Consider the following 21190-nt stretch of genomic DNA (forward strand, 5'->3'; position numbering starts at 1 on the left):
AGCAGATCAGCTGCTGTATAACTGGGGGTTTACAGGCTGACAGGGTCACTCAATTCAAGTTTACCCTCAACAACACATGGTTCATAGAGGCAGACCTGGCAGCCGAGACTGCAGAGGCAGCTTCTGGCTTTCAATAACCTCAGGGCTCCTTCTAGTTTTAATAATTCAGATCCACTCTTCTTGGCCCAGAGCACCTTATGTGTCTCCTGATTTCACCTCATGGAAGGATTCAAAAGCTCTGTCCCCTTTCTGTGGATGGGCATATAATGCAATCAAAATAGGTTTCCAAATCCCTCCAGAGTGCTGAATGTAACACAGCCAGAGGAAAGACTCCGATTTTGGGGTCATTTCCTGCAGGCATCACCAGCTGGGTTTTTTAAATTTTTTTTAATGTGTTCTTTGCATTATGATTACTTCATGTGTCTGCACTATTTCTCTTAGTGTCCCCAAACATTGTCTCTGTTAGAACACCTTTTTATTTCTTTCTTTTCTTTTTTTTTTTTGATAGTGTTACTACGTTGCCCTTGGTAGAGTGCTATGGTGTCATATCTCACAGCAACCTCAAACTCTTGGGCTTAAGCGATTCTCTTGCCTCAGCCTCTTAAGTAGCTATGACTATAGGCACCTGCCACAATGCCTGGCTATTTCTGTTGTAGTTGTCATTGTTGTTTAGCTGGCCTGGGTTGGGTTCGAACCCACCAGGCTGGGTGTATGTGGCTGGTGCCGTAACCACTGTGCTGGAATCTATTCGGAGATGGTACGTTGACACGCCTTGGAAAGCAGCCATCTTGAGGGCTTCCAGGAATAGCGGGAAGTTCCGGCTTCCCAGGGGGAGTGAGGAAGTACCCAGTCACCCAGGGCAGCAGACACAAAGAGAATTTGGAAAACAAAAACAGAACATCACAAGAGAAAATGACAGCTCCTACAGTGAGGTAGGAAAGCAGGAAACTGCAGCTCAAAGGGTCGCTTGAGGCTGGATATAAGTCACATGTCTGGAAATTTTATGGGTAGTTGGGTCATTTTCACTCTGCCTCCCCAGCTCATACCACCTTCAAGAGCTGGAATTTGGGACAGACGTGAGTGTGCGGCGCCCTCACCTCGCCTGTGCTGTGGAGCTGCTGAGCGATGTGCCTGAGGTCCTCCTCACTGGCCAGGGGATTCAGCTGGTCCTGCACGTCGTACACAAACTGCTGCAGTGACATCAGCTGGTTGGGCCCATTGAGCTTCCTCCAGGAAGGCAGCGTGGAGATGATTTTCTCACACAGGTGAGTCATAGGAGGGCAGACCTACAACAGGTGGGGCAGGACAGGTGACCTTGCTCACAGTGTGGATGCTCTGAAGAGGACCCAGGTAGAGATGACACCTTTCATTCAGGCATGTTACACAAGGTTGATTTGATGAAGGAGTAAGCGCTTTTATGGCTGAGTACTGGCCGGGGCAGTTACTGTTTTAGAGTTGTTTTAAATTGAATCTAATTTATCATAAAGTTTTATAGAGGCTTTTCAAATATGTAGTGGTCATGTTAAATATATGGTGAGTCTTTCAAGAATTTTCTTGGAATTATAGGCTCAATCAACTAATTAATATTCACCATTTCCTGATGTTTACTCACTTCTTCCCCCCTCCGTCCTTTTCTCACTCACTCTCTCCCTCACTTTCAGCGCAGCTGATCATGGCACAGCCTGGTTCAAAATCTTCACACACTCCCTCCTGCCTAGGGAAGGCAGCCTTAATCCAGACCTAGTGGGGATGTGCTGGGATCCCCTACAGACCCAGATCACTGCCCACTAGTTTCTGTGACCAGAGTCCTCCCGGGACTCACTAGACACTCCCCGTCTGCTAGCTCTGACATAGTGTGACCTGCACAGGAAAGCAAGGGTTTCTGGTGCTCAAGGGCCGGGTATTTATGAGAGGGAAGTTTCCCGAGAATCCCTAAGGCACTAAAGCGTGATGGGAAAGCAAGCCTGGTGTTGTTGGGAGCATAGCATTTTGGAAGGGGGGATGTGACAGGACGCGATACCTTCTGGACAGGGGAGTAAGGTGCACACCTGCCCAGTGTGTGTGCCAAGACTTCAGTGATGGCAGGAGAGTAGAGCTTTTTTCCACTTTAGCATTCTTTTCCATTTTGGCATTTTTTCTATTTAGCATATTTGTCCTTTTAATACCAATTTTGGTGAGCTTTTCAAATATCATGGATAGTAACCCTTTATTTGTCAAATACATTGAGAATGTTTTTTTGCCCCAGACTATTATACCTTTCAACTTTGTTTATAGAGTTTACTTGCCGGAAAATAATTAGGAGAATTTTATGTTGTCCAATAGGTATGCTTCTTTGAAAACTTCTGGGGTTTTCTATCTTGGTTTAGAAGATTTCCCTAGTTCTTAGTTATTTTAAAAATACATTCTCCTAAATTTCTGTCCAAGATATTTATTTCACATTTTAAAGTTTTAATCTATTTGTTTTTAGATACTATATAGTATAGAAGTCCAACCTTACTTCCTTTCATGAAAATCACTGGTTGTGTCAGAATCATTTATTAAATAAACCTTGCCTGCATTATCCTAAATTATTTCTGTTTTCTATTACATTTCTAAAGATATGTGATTTAATTCTACACTGTCTAAGCTTTTCTTCTTATTTAACTGTATTTATTATTGAGCACGTTTTATTAATTTTTCCATGGAAATTTAAGAATAAAACCTGATCCTCTAAATCCCATTCAGATGCTAACTGGAAATGTATTAAATTCATATAATTTGGGAAAAAGTAAACATTTTCATATCCGGCAATCTAAGAACGCAGTCTTGTTCATCTATTATTTTATGTCTTCTAGTACTTTGTTAGTGATTATTTCTCCACTTTTCTGAATTTTCTAAATATTCTACAATGTCACTTTTGAATCTCTTTTGTGATTTTTCAAAAAATTAAATGTTTAAAACTGTAAGGATTTGATATGATCTGAAGTGGTCTATCTTTTCCCATGACAAGCCTTTGTCACTGGTTACCTCTCTGTTCCTCTATTCTCCCTTCCTTGTCACAGAGCACTAGGATAAAAACATGCCCAAGGAACTGCCTCATACTAGGTCCTACCATGGAGCTGTCCCCTGGAACCCCAATAAAACCAAGAAGGCAGCACAAAAAGGCCCCACTCCCTGCTCACTGGGTGGTGTGGGCAAAGTTTGGGTCCAGGTCCTGTCCAGGGTATACTTACTGAAACAATCTGGCTCCGTATTTCTTGCAGGTGATTTCGAAGTACCTTTATGTCCTTTGAACCAGAAGCCCCAGCATCCAGAACAAACAGCTTATTTGAAATGTGAAGATCATTCCCAAACCTATGGGAAGAAAAGGAGGCTCCTCAGTGATGAATCAGCCTCACCAGGTCTTTCCATGGAGGAGCCAATCTCCTACTGGGCCAGGAGGCTGATGGGAGACAAGGAAAGCTCAGGAGACTTTGCAAAGCCCCCTCCATCCCTGCCATTTGGAGGACTCTGCCTCATCACGCTGCGTGCAGAGGCATAGGGGAACTGGCACATGCATCGAGACATACACTCAGGAGCTGGAGGCATTCACAGAGCTGTGCGAACACAGCTCAGACAGATGCCAGCGTCTCCTGACGCTGGTTGGGAGAAGCTCCGGAGAAGGGATGCTGCTGACTCAAGAGGAACTAAGAGTTGAGCTGTGAACACAAAAGTTACACCAATGATCTAAACATGTTAACAGAAGCCCATCTGTCACATCGGTAAAACAACAGGTAAGTGTGTCAAGTCACTAATTCAACATCCAAGTTACTAGTACATTATATAGAGTTGCAGGTCAAACTTTTATGATAGACTCTAAACATAAATGTGCATTTTATATCATAACCCTATATGCACCCACATTGATAAATGAAAAAGAGTTTTATAAATGGCATAAAGTGTACACTGATCTATACTATCCTATTCCATCACATCCCATCTCATTTATAAAAGGTATATAGCCAGGAGGCTGGTGGGAGACAAGGAAAGCTCAGGAGACTTGCTTGGTCACATAAAAAATAAATAAAAATAGGATGGACACTTCATATTTGTTAAAGGTAATACTGAATATGATGAGATCTCTATTATTAATATTTATGCACCGAACCACAACGTACCTCAATTTATAAGAGAAACTCTAACAGACATGAGCAACTCGATTTCCTCCACTTCCATAGTAGTTGGAGATTTTAACACCCCTTTAGCAGTGCTGGATAGATCCTCCAAAAAGAAGCTAAGCATAGAAATTTTAGATTTAAACTCAACCATTCAACATCTGGACTTAACGGACATCTACAGAACATTTCATCCCAACAAAACTGAATACACATTCTTCTCATCAGTCCACAGAACATACTCCAAAATCGACCACATCCTAGGCCACAAATCTAACCTCAACAAATTTAAAAAAAATAGAAATTATTCCTTGCATCTTCTCAGACCATCATGGAATAAAAGTTGAACTCAATAACAACAGGAACCTGTATACCCATACAAGAACATGGAAGCTAAACAACCTTATGCTGAAGGATAGATGGGTCATAGACGAGATTAAGAAGGAAATCACCAAATTTTTGGAACTAAACAACAATTAAGACACAAATTACCAGAACCTCTGGGATACTGCAAAGGCATTCCTAAGAGGGAAATTTACAGCACTGCAAGCCTTCCTCAAGAAAACAGAAAGAGAGCAAGTTAATAACTTAATGGGACATTTCAAGCAACTGGAGAAGGAAGAACACTCCAACCCCAAACCCAGCAGAAGAAAAGAAATAACCAAAATCAAAGCAGAACTAAATGAAATTGAAAACAAAAGAATTATACAACAGATCAATACATCCAAAAGCTAGTTTTTTGAAAAAGTCAATAAAATAGACAAACCTTTGGCTAACCTAACCAGGAAAAAAAGAGTAAAATCTCTAATTTCATCAATCAGAAATGGTAATGATGAAATAACAACAGACCCCTCAGAAATTAAAAAAATCCTTAACAAATACTACAAGAAACTCTACTCTCAGAAATAAGAAAATCTGAAAGAAATAGACCAATACCTGGAAGTATGCCACCTACCAAGACTTAGCCAGAACGAAGTGTAAATGTTGAACAGGCCTATATCAAGTTCTGAAATAGCATCAACTATACAAAATCTCCCTAAAAAGAAAAGCCCAGGACCAGATGGCTTTACGTCAGAATTCTACCAAACATTTAAAGAAGAACTAGTACCTATACTACTAAACCTCTTCCAAAATATAGAAAAAGAAGGAATATTAGCCAACACATTCTACGAAGCAAACATCACCTTGATCCACAAACCAGGGAAAGACCCAACAAGAAAAGAAAATTATAGGCCAATGTCACTAATGAATATTGATGCTAAAATACTCAATAAGATCCTAACAAACAGAATCCAACAACACATCCAAAAAATTATACACCATGACCAAGTTGGATTTATCCCAGGGTCTCAAGGCTGGTTCAATATACGTAAATCTATAAATGTAATTCAACACATAAACTAAAAAATAAGGACCATATGATTGTTTCAATTAATGCAGAAAAAGCTTTTGATAATATCCAGCATCCCTTCATGATCAGAACACTTAAGCAAATTGGTATAGAAGGGACATTTCTTAAACTAATAGAGGCCATCTACAGCAAACCCACAGCCAATATTGTATTGAATGGAGTTAAATTGAAATCATTTCCACTTAGATCAGGAACCAGGCAAGGTTGCCCATTGTCTCCATTGCTCTTTAACATTGCAATGGAAGTTTTAGCCATTGCAATTAGGGATGAAAAGGCGATCAAGGGTATCCACATAGGGTCAGAAGAGGTCAAACGTTCACTCTTCGCAGATGATATGATCGTATATCTGGAAAACACTAGGGATTCTACTACAAAACTTTTAGAAGTGATCAAGGAATACAGCAATGTCTCAGGCTACAAAATCAACACCCGTAAATCTGTAGCCTTTATATATACCAACAATAACCAAGCCGAAAAAACAGTCAAGGACTCTATTCCTTTCACAGTAGTGCCAAAGAAGATGAAATATTTGGGAGTATACCTAACAAAGGATGTGAAAGATCTATACAAATAGAACTATGAAACCTTAAGAAAAGAAATAGCTGAAGATGTTAATAGATGGAAAAACATACCATGCTCATGGCTGGGAAGAATCAAAATTGTTAAAATGTCCATACTACCGAAAACAATATTGAATTTTAATGCAATTCCTATTAAAGCTCCATTGTCATATTTTAAAGATCTTGAAGAAATAATACTTCGTTTTATATGGAATCAGAAAAAACCTCGAATAGCCAAAACATTACTGAGCAATAAAAACAAAGCAGGAGGAATCACGCTACCAGACCTCAGACTATACTATAAATCGATAGTGATCAAAACAGCATGGTACTGGCACAAAAGCAGAGAAGTAGATGTCTGGAACAGAACAGAGAATCAAGAGATGAATCCAGCTACTTACAGTTATTTGATCTTTGACAAGCCAATTAAAAACATTCAGTGGGGAAAAGATTCCTTATTTAACAAATGGTGCTGGGTAAACTGGCTGGCAACCTGTAGAAGATTGAAACTGGACCCACACCTTTCACCATTAACTAAGATAGACTCTCACTGGATAAAAGATTTAAACTTAAGACATGAAACTATAAAAATACTTGAAGAAAGTGGAGGGAAAACTCTTGAAGGAATCGGCCTGGGTGAATATTTTATGAGGAGGACTCCCCAGGCAATTGAAGCAGTGTCAAAAATACACTACTGGGACCTGATCAAACTAAAAAGCTTCTGCACAGCTAAGAACATAGTAAGTAAAGCAAGCAGACAGTCCTCAGAATGGGAGAAAATATTTGCAGGTTATACCTCCGATAAAAGTCTAATAACCAGAATCCACCGAGAACACAAACGTATTAGCAAGAAAAGAACACGTGATCCCATCTCAGGGTGGGAAAAGGACTTGAAGAGAAACTTCTCTAAAGAAGACAGACACACAATCTACAAACACATGAAAAAAAGCTCATCATCCTTAATCATCAGAGAAATGCAAATCAAAACTATTTTGAGATACCACCTAACCCCAGTAAGAGTAGCACACATAAAAAAATCCCAAAACCAAAGATGTTGGCGTGGATGTGGAGAAAAGGGCACACTTCTACACTGCTGGTGGGAATGCACACTAATATGTTCCCTCTGGAAGGATGTTTGGAGAATACTTAGAGACCTAAAAATAGACCTGCCATTCGATCCTATAATTCCTTTACTAGGTTTATACCCCAAAGACCAAAAGTCACAATATAACAAAGACATCTGTACCAGAATGTTTATTGCAGCCCAATTCATAATCGCTAAGTCATGGAAGAAGCCCAAGTGTCCATCGACCCACGAATGGACTAGCAAATTGTGGTACATGTATACCATGGAATACTATGCAGCCTTAAAGAAAGATGGAGACTTTATCTCTTTCATGTTTACATGGATGGAGTTGGAACATATTCTTCTTAGCAAAGTATCTCAGGAATGGAAGAAAAAGTATCCTATGTACTCAGCTCTGCCATGAAGCTAAATTATAGTTTCCACATGAAAGCTATAACCCAACTATAGCACAAGACTATGGGGAAAGGGCCAAGGAAGGGGAAGGGAGGTGGGAGGTTTTGGTGGAGGGAGGGTAATGGGTGGGGCCACATCTACGTGCATCTTAGAATGGGTACAGGCGAAACTTACTAAATGCAGAATACAAATGCCTACATACAGTAACTAAGAAAATGCCATGAAGGCTAGGTTGAACAGTTTGATGAGAATATTTCAGATTGTATATGAAACCCACACATTGTACCCCTTGATTGCACTAATGTACATAGCTATGATTTAACAATAAAAAAAATTTTTTTTAAATAAATAAAATAAATAAAAATAAACAAGAGTTGGGAATGATCCCCTAAATGTATTTTATGACCCACTGGTTGATTGAAACTTATATTTTGAGAATGCTGATTAGTGCTATCATGGCAATCATGGAAAGCACTGAAAGCTAAAACAACTAGAAGTTCTCAGGACGGTGGTGCTGGGAGGTGAGGACGAAGGTGGAGGACTGTTGCTTTGTATCATGTGCTCTTTGCTTCTATTTTCTACTATGTGGATTTACAGCATGGATAAGAACAGAAAATAGACGTTCTGCATCTCTAACTGGAAAATCTAAAATCTCAACTGTCCCAATATCTGAAAACTTTTTGAGGGCCAACATGATGCTCAAAGGAAATGCTCATTGGAACATTTCAGATTTAGAATATTCCTATTAGGGACATTCAACCATTATCTATATGGAAATATTCCAAAAGGCTGAAAAAATAGTCATATTTTTTGAAATACTTCTGGTCCCATCCATTTTGGATAAGGGATACTCAGCCCATATAACAAAAAAGTCAACTGAGGAAAAAGGTCTTTCATCCCTCTCTAGGGTTCACATGACTTCTGTTGTATTTTTCACATCTCTGATTCAGTTCCCTGGGTTGGAGGCTACCCCCTAGGACAGAGGCCCAGTGGCCGCCCCTCACCTGTTTTTGATCTCTTTCAGCAATGACGTATCTTTGTCATATCCAAACTCGCCTCCAGCTGGTCGAGGAACATTCATGATGTCAGCATGAGTGGCCACCAGGACAACTCGGAGTGGGTTCTTCAGCTTGCCGCCAAAGGCTGGGAGCAGAGAGGGAGGTATTTCAGGAGGCAGGTCCTACCTGGCTGACTCTCCTGTCCAGGGGAGGAAGCTGTGCTAGCCTCATGCCCAGCATGGGATGTGAGATCTGGAAATTCCTAAGCCCAGCCAACCATAGGATTAGCCTATTTCCTGGGGCTCAAGGAAGGTTGCTCAGAGTGGACCGGAACTGACCCCAGACCAAAAGGCAGCTTCTCAGGTCTTCCTCCAAACAGCTTCTGTCTGCAGGATGAAGGAAGATTTAACCTCTGACTCTCTTTATAAGACCAAAGAGAGCCCTCTGAATACAGCACCACAAAGATGGCTCAGAGAGAAATGGTCTGCAAGTCACAGAGCCTCTCGCTTAGGAGAGCATTTAGAAAAAAGAAAAACATAAAAAAAAAGAGAAAGAAGTAAAAATGGAACTATTTTGAAGGGCATTAAGCCCAAATTACTTTATTATTATAAGTTTTTCTGGGGGAAAACAATACTGACTGCTGAGAACTGCGTTTCACCAGGGAAGGCTGTTTCTCTTGTATGTGAAGAACAAAAGAAGTTTATTCCAACAAAACAAGTCTTGTCCTCTCCAGTAGGAGATAAAACTAAGGTAACAGATTCAGGGAACACAGTTTTGTCTCTTCAGTTCTGGGTGCACCTGAAGGATGCAGGATGGAGGAGAGCTCCTTCTGGTTGATTCTATTCTCTCTAGGTAAAGGTGCAGCAGCTACCCATGCAGGGATTCCGATCTGCACCCAACAAAATGACCAACCACAGCTCTTAAACATTAGAAACGAAGGGAGAAATGGCTGTCAGGGACGTGCTCAGAATTAGGCCTTTGAGGTAGGAACATGCAATCATGAAACAACATCTTCCTACAGAGAACGGTGAGCTCCCCAGAGTGGGTCTCCTGGCAGAAAGCAGCCACAGGCTGCAGGACGTGCTCATGGCCGGGGTGTAAGGCCTGCGCCAGTGGGAGGAGCCTGGAGGGAGGAAGCAATTCCAGGACAGCCACAGGATGGATGCTCGCTCGCTCACAGGTGCTCAGCTCACCTATGGGTTCTTCAACTGGGACGAGGGACTTCAAGAAACTGAGCCAGAAAATCACTTGGTTCAGCTGGATCTCATAGGGTTCTTCTAGACTAAAAACAATGATGTGGATCGACGTGGGGTCATTTGCAGCAAAATAGTCATAACAGCAGAAGTACACAGGATTCCCAGAGAACTCCCACACGCTGAAGTCACCAACTCCTATGGAAAAGAACAAATGGAGATTCCCATCTGGAAACACCACTGCCAAATTTCTTTTATTTTTCCTATTTATTTATATATATGGGGGGAGGAGTCTTTTGGTGAGCACTGGAAAACCTGCCAAATTCTAAAAGAGCTGTAAGTCTATGTGACTCTTTTCTTTATATAAGCAATATATAGTTAACATAAAAAATGTAGAAATAACGCCTGAAACTACTATCCAGAAGTAACCAGTATAAGCATTTGGGGTATAATCTTTTGCCTCTGCATCATACAGATGTTTATTTGTTGTAACCCAACTAAGATAACAAGGCATCTATTATATTTCATTTCCTTTTATTTTCTTTCTTGTTTTATTTTTTTGGACACAGAGTCTCACTCTGTCACCCTGGGTAGAGTGCAGTGGCATCATCATAGCTCACAGCAACCTTAAACTCTTGGGCTCAAGCAATCCTTTTCCCTCACCCTCCCAAGTAGCTGGGACTAAAGTTGCCCACCACAACAGCCCATCTTCCTTTTATTTCCTTTGTTTATATACTTATATTTTTTATTTTAGATTAATATGAGGGTGCAAATGTTTAGGTTACCTTGTTTGTGTTTGTTAGGTAAGGTTCAAATTGCTGTTGAGCCCTTCAGCCAGGGGTGTGCTGCATACCCTTACACTGTGCGCATTAGATGAGAGCCCACCAAGCCCCCTTCTGCCACCCCCCCACCAAATTTCAATCATTTTTCTTAGCACTAGAGGGGTTCCAAGGAGGGGTGGCGATGTTCGGCATTCCCCTGTCTATGTAACATCTTGTTATGATTATATATGGTTTGTCCCCACTAAAACTCATATTGGAAGTTGATCCCAGCATGGCATTGTTGGGAGGTGAGCCCTCAGAGGAAGTGTTTGGGTCAGGGGCAAATTGCTCCTGAAATGGCATTAGTTCTACAGGAATGGATTAGTTCTCCCGAGAGTTGTTTGTTAGGAGGCCAGTGTCAATGGCACATGCCCTGAGTCCTAAGCGGCTACAGCACGGTGCCATTTCAGAGTTCAGCCTCCACAGATTCCATCCTGCCTCGGGCCCCAACATCCCCACTGATATGCCCACCTGCAATCACCTCTTGTCTGGCTGCTGCCACCAGGGCTGAAGTATGAGCTGTCGGCAGTGACCCTACTTGTACTCACTTTCATCCACCTTGAGACAGAACCACCTGCCCAAAGCCAGAACAGCTACAGCTGCCAGGTCGGAAGCCCTTGTTGCATGCTCCCCTGCAGGTTACACAGGGCTGCTACTGCTGAAGGCAGCCTGCTCCCCCAGAAGCAAAGCTGCAGCACAGCCCTGTCACTCCCACCCAAGCATTCTGCTGTGGGGAGCCTTGGATCACCCCATCCCTGCTCTCCACAGCCAGCACCTGCACGTACCACTAGGGTACTGGAGGACAGGTTTGCCAGGCCTGGCTCTATCCCCTCTCAGTGCCCAGGTATGCCATCCAGCAGGCTGTACATTGCCCAGCTGGTCCACCACCACTGAGACCTGAGCACTGCTCCTGGAGGCCTGAGGTACCACTGTCACCATGACTGGCACCCACCCACATATGTCACCTGTGGATACTGGCCTGCTCAGCCCATTGCAGCCACTGTAGTACCACTCGGAGCCAGAGGCTTGTCCCACTTCTGCTATTGTCATTGTCCATGCCATGTTCACTGCCCAGGGTTCTGAGAACCACTTGCCCAGCTTACTGCACACAAACCCAAGAATTGGCCCACCTGGGCACACTAACACCAGTGCCAGCATATGCTACCTGTGATCCAAGGACAGACATGCTCAGCCCACCGCTGCCACCCCCAGGGTCCAATAACTGGACTACCTGGCATTCCTTTTCTCAGCAAAACTTCACCACAGCCTCCACTATCACAGACACCACTGATGCTATTTATAGGCAGAGTGACCCCTGCACACACCCAGGATCAAAGCCAAAATGCCCTACCCCAAACACCATAGATACAACTTCAGGGAATAGTTCTCCCCTATGAAAACAAATTAAAAAAATTAGAAGAAGTAACTATTACATCCGATGCACAGATATCAATGTAAGGACACAAGAAATATGAAAAAGCAAAGAAATATGACATCTCCAGAGGAGTGCAGTAACTTTCCAGCAAAAGATTCCAATGAAAAAGAAATTTTAAAACCCCACAAGAAGAATTCAAAATAATAATGATAATAAAGTGAGGTATAAGAGCATAGAGAAAAACAATACAAAAAAATCAGAAAGATGATTCAGGGTATTAAGGAGAAATTTATCAAAAAGATAGATATCATAAGAAAGCTGAAAGCCTTTCCTCTAAGAAGTGGAACAAGACAACGGTGCTCACGTTTACCACTCCTATTCAGCAGTCCCAGCCACAGCAATCAGGCAAGGAAAAGAAATAAAAGGCACCCAAATTGGAAAAGAGGAAGTCAAACTGTCTCTATTTGCAGATGATATGATTTTATATCTAGAAAAACCTAAGGACTCACCAAAAAAAATCTTAGATCTGATAAATAAATTCATAATAACTAAGTAAAAAGCTTCAGGATAAAAAAGCAGCATATAAAATTCATACACCAATACTGAACTAGCTGGGAAAAAAATCAAGAAGGCAATCCCACTTACAACAGTTACTATACAAATGAAATGCCAAGGAGATGAAAGACCTCTATAAGGAAAAATATAAAATAATGATGAAAGAAATTTAAGAGGACACAAAGAAATGGGAAGACATCCTATGGTCATATATCAGAAGAAGTAATATTGTGAAAAGGACCATACTGCTCAAGGGAATCTATAGATTCCATGAAACCCTATTAAAATACCAATGTCACTGGGCACTGTGGCTCATGCTTATAATCCTAGTGCTTTAGGAAGCCAAAGTAGGAGGAACATTGAAGCTAAGAGTTTAAGATCAGCCCAGGCATCATAATGAGATCCTCACCTCTGAAAAAAAAAAAAATTTAAGTACTTGGCACCTGTGACTCAAGCAGCTAAGGCACCAGCCACATTCACCTGAGCTGGTGGGTTCGAATCCAACCCAGGCCTGCCAAACAACAATGATGGCTGCAACCAAAAAATAGCCGGGTGTTGTGGTGGGCACCTGTAGTCCCAGCTACTTGGGAGGTGGAGGCAGGAGAATTGCTTGAGCCTAGGAGTTGGAGGTTGCTGTGAGCTGTGATGCCACGGCACTCTACCCAGGGCAACAGCTTAAGGCTCTGTCTCAAAAAAAAAAAAAAAATTAAAAAATTAGCTGACGAGTTGGCGGGCACCTGTAGTCCCTGCTGTTCTGGAGGCTCAGGTGGGAGGATTGCTTGACCTCAGGAGTCTGAGGTTGCAGTAAGCTCTGACTTGCTATTGCACTCCTGCCTGGGTGATAGAATGAGACCCTATCTTATAAAAGAAAAAAACAAAAACAAAATAACAAAGTCATTTTTCGCAGAAGAAAATCAACAACATAGAATTTATATGGAGCCAAAAAAGAGCCTGCATAGCCAACGTAATCCTTACTGAACAAAGCTAGAAGCATCACGCTATCTGACTTCAACATCTATTTCAAAGCTATAGTGACCAAACAGTTGGTAATACCAACCAAACCATTGGTAATATCACATAGAGAAATAAAGAGCCATGGAAGAAAATAGAGAACCCATAAATAAATAAATATATTTATAGTCAACTGATTTGAGAAAGGTGCCAGAACACAAATTGGGTAAAGAATACCCTCTTCAATAAATAGTGCTGGAAAAATTGGCTATCTCTATGCAGAAGAGTGAAACTGAACCCCTGTCTCTCAGCATATACAAGAATAAACTCAAGATGGATTAAAGACTTAAATGTAAGACTTGAAATTATAGAACTACTAGAAGAAAACACAGGAGAAACACTTTAGGACACTAGTCTTATAAAGATGTTATGGTTAAAACCTCAAAAGCACAGGCAATAAAAACAAAAGTAGATAAATGGGATTATATTAAACTAAAAAGCTTCTGCACAGCAAATGAAACAGAATGAAGAGACAACCTTTTGAATGGCAGAAAATATTACCAAACTAGTCGTCTAACAAAGGATTAATATCCAGAATATACAAGGATCTGAAATAACTCAACAGTAGGAAAACAAAAATCCCACTAGAAAGTGGAGAAAGGACATGAATAGACATTTAAAAAGAACACACACAAAAGGCCAACAGATATATAACAAAATGCTTAACATCCCTAACGATGAGGGAAATGCAAATCAAAACTGCAATGAGATATTAATTTACTCAAGTTAGACTGGGTACTATGAAAGACAAAAATTAACAGACACTTGAGAGGATGCAGAGAAAAGGGAACATTTATGTGCTAATGGTGAGAGTGTAAATTAGTATAGCCACTGTAGAAAACAGTATGATTTCTCAAAAACCTAAACATAGAAGTACATAGAATCTACCAGTGCCACTGCTAGGTATTTATGCAAAGAAAAAAACAAACAAACAGGGCTTGGCACCTGTAGTTCAGTGGGTAGGGTACCGGCCACATACACTGAGGCTGGCAGGTTCGAACCCAGTCTGGGCCTGCTAAACAACAATGACAACTACAACAAAAAAATAGCTGGGCGTTGTGGTGGGCACCTGTAGCCCCAGCACCTTGGGAGGCTGAGGCAAGAGAATCGCTTAAGCCCAAGAGTTTGAGGTTGCTGTGAGCTGTGACGCCATGGCACTCTACCCAGGGTGACATAGTGAGATTCTGCCTCAAAAACAAAAAAATCAGTACAGCAAAATGATGCCTACACTCCATGTCTATTGCAGCATGATTTACAATAGTGAAGATATTTACAATAGTAAAGACCCAATGCCCATCAATGGATGAATGGATAAAGAAAATGTGGTGTATATATACATAAGGAAATACTACTTGGTCATAAAGGAAGAAAATGAAAAAAAAAAATGAATGAAAATCCTGTCATTTACAGCAACACGAATGGAACTGGAGGTCACATGTTAAGTGAAATAAGCCAGGCATAGGAAAACAAATACAGCATGTTCACACTCATATGTGGGAGCTAAAGTAATTGATTTTATGAAAATAGAGTAGAATGATAGATACCAAGGCTGGGATGGGTGGAGGGGTGGTTAATGGGCACAAACATACAGTCAGACAGAAGGAGTTGGACCTAATGTTCAGTAGCAGAGCAGGTGACTGTAGCGAAAAACAATCTAAAGTGTAGGTGAAAATAGCTAGAAGAAAGGCCTTAAAATGTTTCCACTCGAAGTGGACACCCCCGAATACTCTGACTTGACCATTACACATTCTATGCCTGTAATCAAATATAACCCATACCCCATAAATATGTACAAATGTTATTAATTTATAAAACAGTCATTTATCAAGTACCTACTGTGTGTCAGGTGCTTTGCTAGGTGCTCAGGACACCCCAATAATTTACCTTTTAGGGGTGGCAGGCGGCTACACTGCAATCCTGGTTCATTCCCTATTTCTGTTTGTCTTGCATTTTCTTCCAGAGGTCACAGAGGCAGCCAGCCTCAGAAAGCTCCCTTTAGGGAAAGAGTTACAGCCCTGTCAAAGGCAAAGCTGAGTGGTGCATACCGTTCAAATAGGCGTTCTGGATGTCGATGGCCTTGGTGGACTGGTCGTCGGCCGAGCAGTGCGGGTGGTGGGACGGGGCCACGAACACCTCCAGCATCCCTTTGGTGAGGCCGGGCTCGAACATCATGCTGCGGCTGCGCACGCTCACGTTCTCACAGCCCGGGTACAAGTTGTTGATGCTCACAGAGACTGCGGGCCAGAAAGGATGCAAGTGAGCCCTTGTGCCGGGCAGCGGGCCCTGCTCTCCCTCCCGCCTCGCTGTCCCCACCGCCTTGCTATCCCCACGGTACTTTGGCTTCAGGCTGGGTGGTGTGTGCCCACAAGTGTGCTGGGCACAGGGATTCCCAAGGAGGCAGTGGCATTTCCCTTCCCTCCCAATGACCCTTATCTGCCCTGCTCTGCGCCCTGAGAGGCTGGCCTAGGGGCTGCATCTCCAGGCTTGCTGGCCATTTGGTGTCTGCCTAGGGCCAGCCAAGGGGAGGCACTGGGGAGGGTGGGAGGAGAGAAGGGCCGGGATTTCCTCCCTTCTGGGGCTTCCTGCTCTTCTCTGACAGCAGCTATGTGTCTCCATGGCTCTAGCTCCCGCTGGGCGGCTTCTCTCTCTAACACACGGGATTGTTTTATGTTGGATGCAAAGTGATTTTAGGCAGTAGTAGGCCATGGCACTAAATAATGCCGAGTCACACAACCCAGAAGTTTTCCATTTTAAAGTTCCCTAGAAGGCCTTTCAGATACTCTAGCAACAAGTCTCAGTTTGCAGCCTTAAGATTTTAGCATCTCCTCAATACTTGCTCATCTTCCCTTTTAATAACAGGGACTGGCCATGAGCATGCAGTCAGACTGTAATCACATGGTTCGTGTTCATTGTATTTATTTTTATTATGGCAGTGATGCTGGTTTTCTCTTTAGGCAAAGGATTTTAAGTGTTCCATTTTTAAACCAAGGGATTTTAGTAAATAAGAAAAGGTGAGCCAGTTTAAAGGAAATATTATGTAAATAATGGTGGAATATGTGGGGTTGGTGGTTAGCTGATAGCAAATCTGGTTCTCCTGGTGACAAAATAGAGACTGCGCTTGCCCAGCACAGCCCCAGGGTATCCTCATGCTCCCAGTTGCTCACTGGCCTACCAGCCTCCCATGCCTTCTGGGCCACCAGCAAGGTGTGGGCAGAGCTGTCTGTCTACCTCAGGGCCTGGCTCCAAGTGGGTGATCTGTAAGTATTTGTGAGCGATTACACTGGGGAAGGGATTCAAGGTGCTGAATGGTACCACAGAGGACCACTGGTTCACAATTCACTCCACAGACATTGCAAGGCACTAAGGAAGTGACATTTCACCTGGGCAATCTGACGGTTAAAATCGGTGCTCCAAACATAAAGGTAATCCCGTACGTAAAACCAAACCTTTAAGACTGAACACAGGGATAATGGGCATATCCAAAGGAGAGGATGAGAAGGAGAAAGCAGACCCAAAGGCACAGCTGGTACAGCGAAAGGAGGAGGGGCAATAAGATAGGAAGAGTTATTGTTAAAACACACACACACACACACACACACTCCTCAGATTATATACCATCAGGAAAGTTGGCAAACAGAAAGATAAGAAGAGATAAAAAGGGATTTGTTCTATTAAATTTGCATTCAATTCAAAGGCTGCATTCAAGGATCCAGAAGGTCACATGTGGCCCGAAGGCCTCAGCTTCCTCAAATCTGGTTGTCAACACAGTATTTTAGTGTATTTCTCTGCACATCATAGTCCAAGTCTGACAAAAGCTGTGGGTTTCACAGGAGTGGGTTTGTCCATTTAGCTCCTTCCAGGAACCTGTGTCTGGATGACCACCTGTCACGGCCAACCACGGGGCCAGGGGCTTGCTGAAGGGAGCAGGCACTGTTTGGTAATTTAATCATTCTTCCTTCTCAGTGAGAGTTCTTGGTGGGAGGATAAGAGGTCAGGATGGGGTTGATATTTGTTATTACTAAAGGAACAATTTCATGGGAAATGCTGAAATCCCAGAAGGAAATCTTTCCCTTTGCTGACTACTGCCTGGTGGTACAGAGGGCCCCGCCCACAGGCTGTTCTGGGGGTGTCAGGAGGTCCCTTCAGGTGCCCTTCCTGCACTTCACTCCTGTGACCTCTGATGTTGCCCTTCCTTCTGTGGGGCACCACTCCACAGCCTTAGTACCCACAAGGCTGAGTGACGCATGTGTCAGCTAGACAATGGTGGTGTGAGGCTCACTAGAGGTCACTGCCAGCCAGAATGCCTGGCCAGGGGCTCTGAGATGTGTCAGCCAGAATCCTGCAGCCACCCCGTTGCCACCCTCCTCTCAAGCTCCACTGATTATCCAAGGAAGCCCGGGCTGACCAGCCTCCTGAGGGAGCTGGTCCTGCTCTGAGCTGCTGGACACAGGGCAGATGCATCTGCTTCACCAGGAGGACACACATCCCATCCAGTCTCCTGGCTTGAGCTCAGCCTTTGCCTCCAGTGTTCTCAAGAGAATGGTGATGGCAAAGGGCCAAAACTCTGAAAGCATGCAAACTTCTGCTGTCTGATGGACATCTCCCTGTGAAAGGAAAAGGGCCTGACAAATCTAGAGAGGTCACAGGTTCCAGAGCCCTGGCCTGAGGGAGTAGTGCCGCTGTTAGGGACAATGCAGCTGCTTTGAGAACCTAGTCCCTTTCTGGGAGCCTCATGCTTAGGGGTGGGCTTCCTGGTTGTCCAACAAAGACATTCTGCCTGTCCTCCCCAGGTTGCTCACACAGTGTCTTACATCTGTGCCGGACTCTGCTTTTCCAAGGTGCTGCTTGGTGCTGACACTCAAGTTCAGAGGCCAACAAGTAACTGGTGACCTGCCCAGTCAGGGTTGAGGGTATCTTCTCTGCCCTAACCACCTCGGGTCCAGCTCCTGAGCTGAGCCTCCTGATAGCAGCCCCCTCAGACATGAGGCTGCAGGTGCACCCACCAGGAGAGGCTCATCCCACATGGGCCTCAGTGGGGGTCCCAACTTCCTCTGTCCTTGCCGGCCTCTCCAACCCATCTAGGACTAAATTCCACTTCTGATGTTAACTAGTGGTGACCTACCCAGGGTCACACACTCCCAGTGCATTCCTGCTCCACTGGGCTGTCCTTTCTCCACTGTTGAAATGTCATCACAGTAACAGAGTAAATGTTGACGCCCTGGAACACAGTTATGCTTCTGAAAGGTAAAACCCGTGTTCCTTTAAGTGGGACAGCTGCCCTCCTCCCCACTAACAAGGCAGGAAGGAGAATTCAGTGTGGCCAAAGCTTCCAATTTTCCATAAGACTCTAAATATCCTAGTTTTTAGGTAAGATCTCTGGATTTTAAACGTGGGCGACCAATTCAACCATTTCCCTCCGTCTTCATCCTCATCCTGCTTGTTGGGTGGGTCCCCTCCACTTTGCCTGGGTAGACACACCTCATGTCTCTGAGCTTGGGTCACTTTCCTCTGAAATGGGCTCATGACATGATCTCACAGAGTCCTGGGAATCACCTGAGAGGATGGTGGCAGCACCTGGGTCCCAGGTCAGCACGAGCCCTGGTAAGGCCATGGGGTCCTTCCCACAGGCTCTCGCTTCTAAAGACGCTTCCACACACACGCCTTTGGTTTTTGTGTCCCCAAGGAGCAGCAACCTTACAAGCTGGACCACCTTTTGGGGTCCCCTTTGCCTTGTCTTGCATCTTTCTGGTAATGTCACTCTCTTAAGACTTGCAATTCCCCAGAGGACTTTCTCAGAGCTGCACTTCCTGAGACCACAAAGACACTCGCTCCCAGGAGCAGGAGACACATATGGGACGGTCTCTCCCTTCAGTTCCCCTTAGTAGTCACGGCCAGCAGCCCCTGAGATGATGGGACAGCAGATGGGTTCTAAAGGACTGAATGGCAGGGACCGAAGGAAGAGCAGTGTCCTTCTGCCTAAGCACACGGTAGCAGGAGCCGTGCACCCCTGGCCAGTTGGCTTGAATTAGAAACAGCTATGGGACTGGGGAAGCTGCTCCGACTATGGGGGTGCCAAGGATCAGGGGAGCAGCCTCCTCATCAGACCCCCAAGGTCACGTGCTGAGGGCAGCTGGGGGCTCTCTAGTTCCCATGTGGACCCCCTCCACGGGGTCTTCTGTCATAGCTCCCAGGTCCCACTTCTAAGCACTGGTGAGGTCGCTGTACACCTGGTGGGGCAAATTGACAAAGCAGTCACCCAGAGCTGCATCAAAGACTAGACATGGAAAACCGACCAGAGGCAGATGATGGAGGGGTGCCTGTCCTCTGAGGCTGAGGGTAGAGCAGCTGGTGAAATCTCTCCCTTCTGGAACCTCACATGCCAGGGGCATGACCTTCACACCTGCATAGGCCTCACAAAAATCCCAGTCAATAATACCTACACACACACACACACACACACACATTCCCGCACACCTATTCACAGCGCAGGGACCTTATCCCACAGCAGGAGGGAGCTGCCTCCCTCTAGGGGTGACAGCAGGAACTGCAGGAGGAGCAGAGCAAGGAGGTGACACTGCCCTGGACACCCATAGAGGAGGCCCTGATCATCAAATCTGGAAAATGAGTATCTTCAGGGAAGGGGGAGCCCATGTTATACCCTCAAGAACCAAATTATAGTAGAAATAGACTTGCCTACATGTAAATAATCTTCCCACTGTGTCACTAGTAAGCACTGGCTCAGGCACCAGACACTGACTTGCCGGCTCTGTGACTCAGGGCAGCCACCTGACCCCTCCAGGCTGCAGTAAAATGGTGGTAGAAACTCCTTGGAAGGCTGTGGTGTGGCTGACTAAGGAGTCACACGCACTTTATTCTGCCCAGTTCCTGGCACAGTTGGAACTCAGTAATTATTAGCATGTGTCCCAGCCATATTGCATCACATGAATTAGAAATCCTCTCTAGTTAGTATTGCCTCCCTACATTTCAATTCTACTACTGTATTCAGAGAAAGGAAGTGGAAGAGGGTGTGTAAATCTCACCGTCCCCTGGCTACACACGCTCCTCAGACCTCCTCCCTCACTGAGAAAGGAAGTCACCAAAGCAGACTTTAACACTTTGGTGTTCCACCTAGGGACAGACCTGTTTCCTTTTGTATGAATCTGAGGCACACAGCACCAACTGACATTGTGTGGGAAACTCTACTAAGGCCTCTTTTCGTATCTTCGAAACCATCAATTCCTTCCAAAGGGGGTTCAGGAACAACCATGGCCAAGAGGGCTCTGTCTTCTCCTGCTCCCCGCAGGTGGCCCTCCCCCAGGACAGGCAGCCCTGCAGTTAGTCCTGCCAGCCCCGCCATGAATCCATAATCCTGTATGTGGAAGGCCAGGGAGATGGCGCAGCTTCTCCAAGGAGGGTCCCTGTGAACAGACGTGGAAACACTGAGGGGCCTTTGGAAACCACTACATGACTTTGACCTGAGCAGGAACGGGGCTCCCTGGGGATCTGACTTTGCTGCTCCAGGTCCTTACAACACTGGGTGTCCCTGCAGCCCTCCAGGAAGAAGCATGAGGGGGGAGGTCCCCCGGCCCTACTTGGACTATACTGTGCTTGGGCCCATGTTGTCTGTGTCTTCTGTCTCCAAATACAGAGGTC

At 44.3% G+C, this 21190-nt stretch overlaps 1 protein-coding gene across 5 annotated transcripts in view; it reads right to left on the reverse strand.

The window, feature by feature from the left end:
* Positions 1-21190, reverse strand: part of DAPK1 (death associated protein kinase 1) — a 188088-nt gene that overhangs the window by 4109 nt on the left and 162789 nt on the right. For all 5 annotated transcript variants that reach the window (XM_053577437.1, XM_053577434.1, XM_053577436.1 and 2 more), the window contains exons 21-25: positions 15583-15771; positions 9776-9973; positions 8589-8727; positions 3213-3333; positions 1098-1286 (exon numbers count right to left, since the gene is read on the reverse strand). In XM_053577437.1, coding sequence (XP_053433412.1) covers positions 1098-1286; positions 3213-3333; positions 8589-8727; positions 9776-9973; positions 15583-15771 — 836 coding nt within the window. The remainder of the gene's footprint in view (positions 1-1097; positions 1287-3212; positions 3334-8588; positions 8728-9775; positions 9974-15582; positions 15772-21190) is intronic.

The sequence above is a fragment of the Nycticebus coucang genome, chromosome 2 (genome assembly GCF_027406575.1).
Source record: "Nycticebus coucang isolate mNycCou1 chromosome 2, mNycCou1.pri, whole genome shotgun sequence".
NCBI classification, from domain to species: Eukaryota; Metazoa; Chordata; class Mammalia; order Primates; family Lorisidae; genus Nycticebus; species Nycticebus coucang.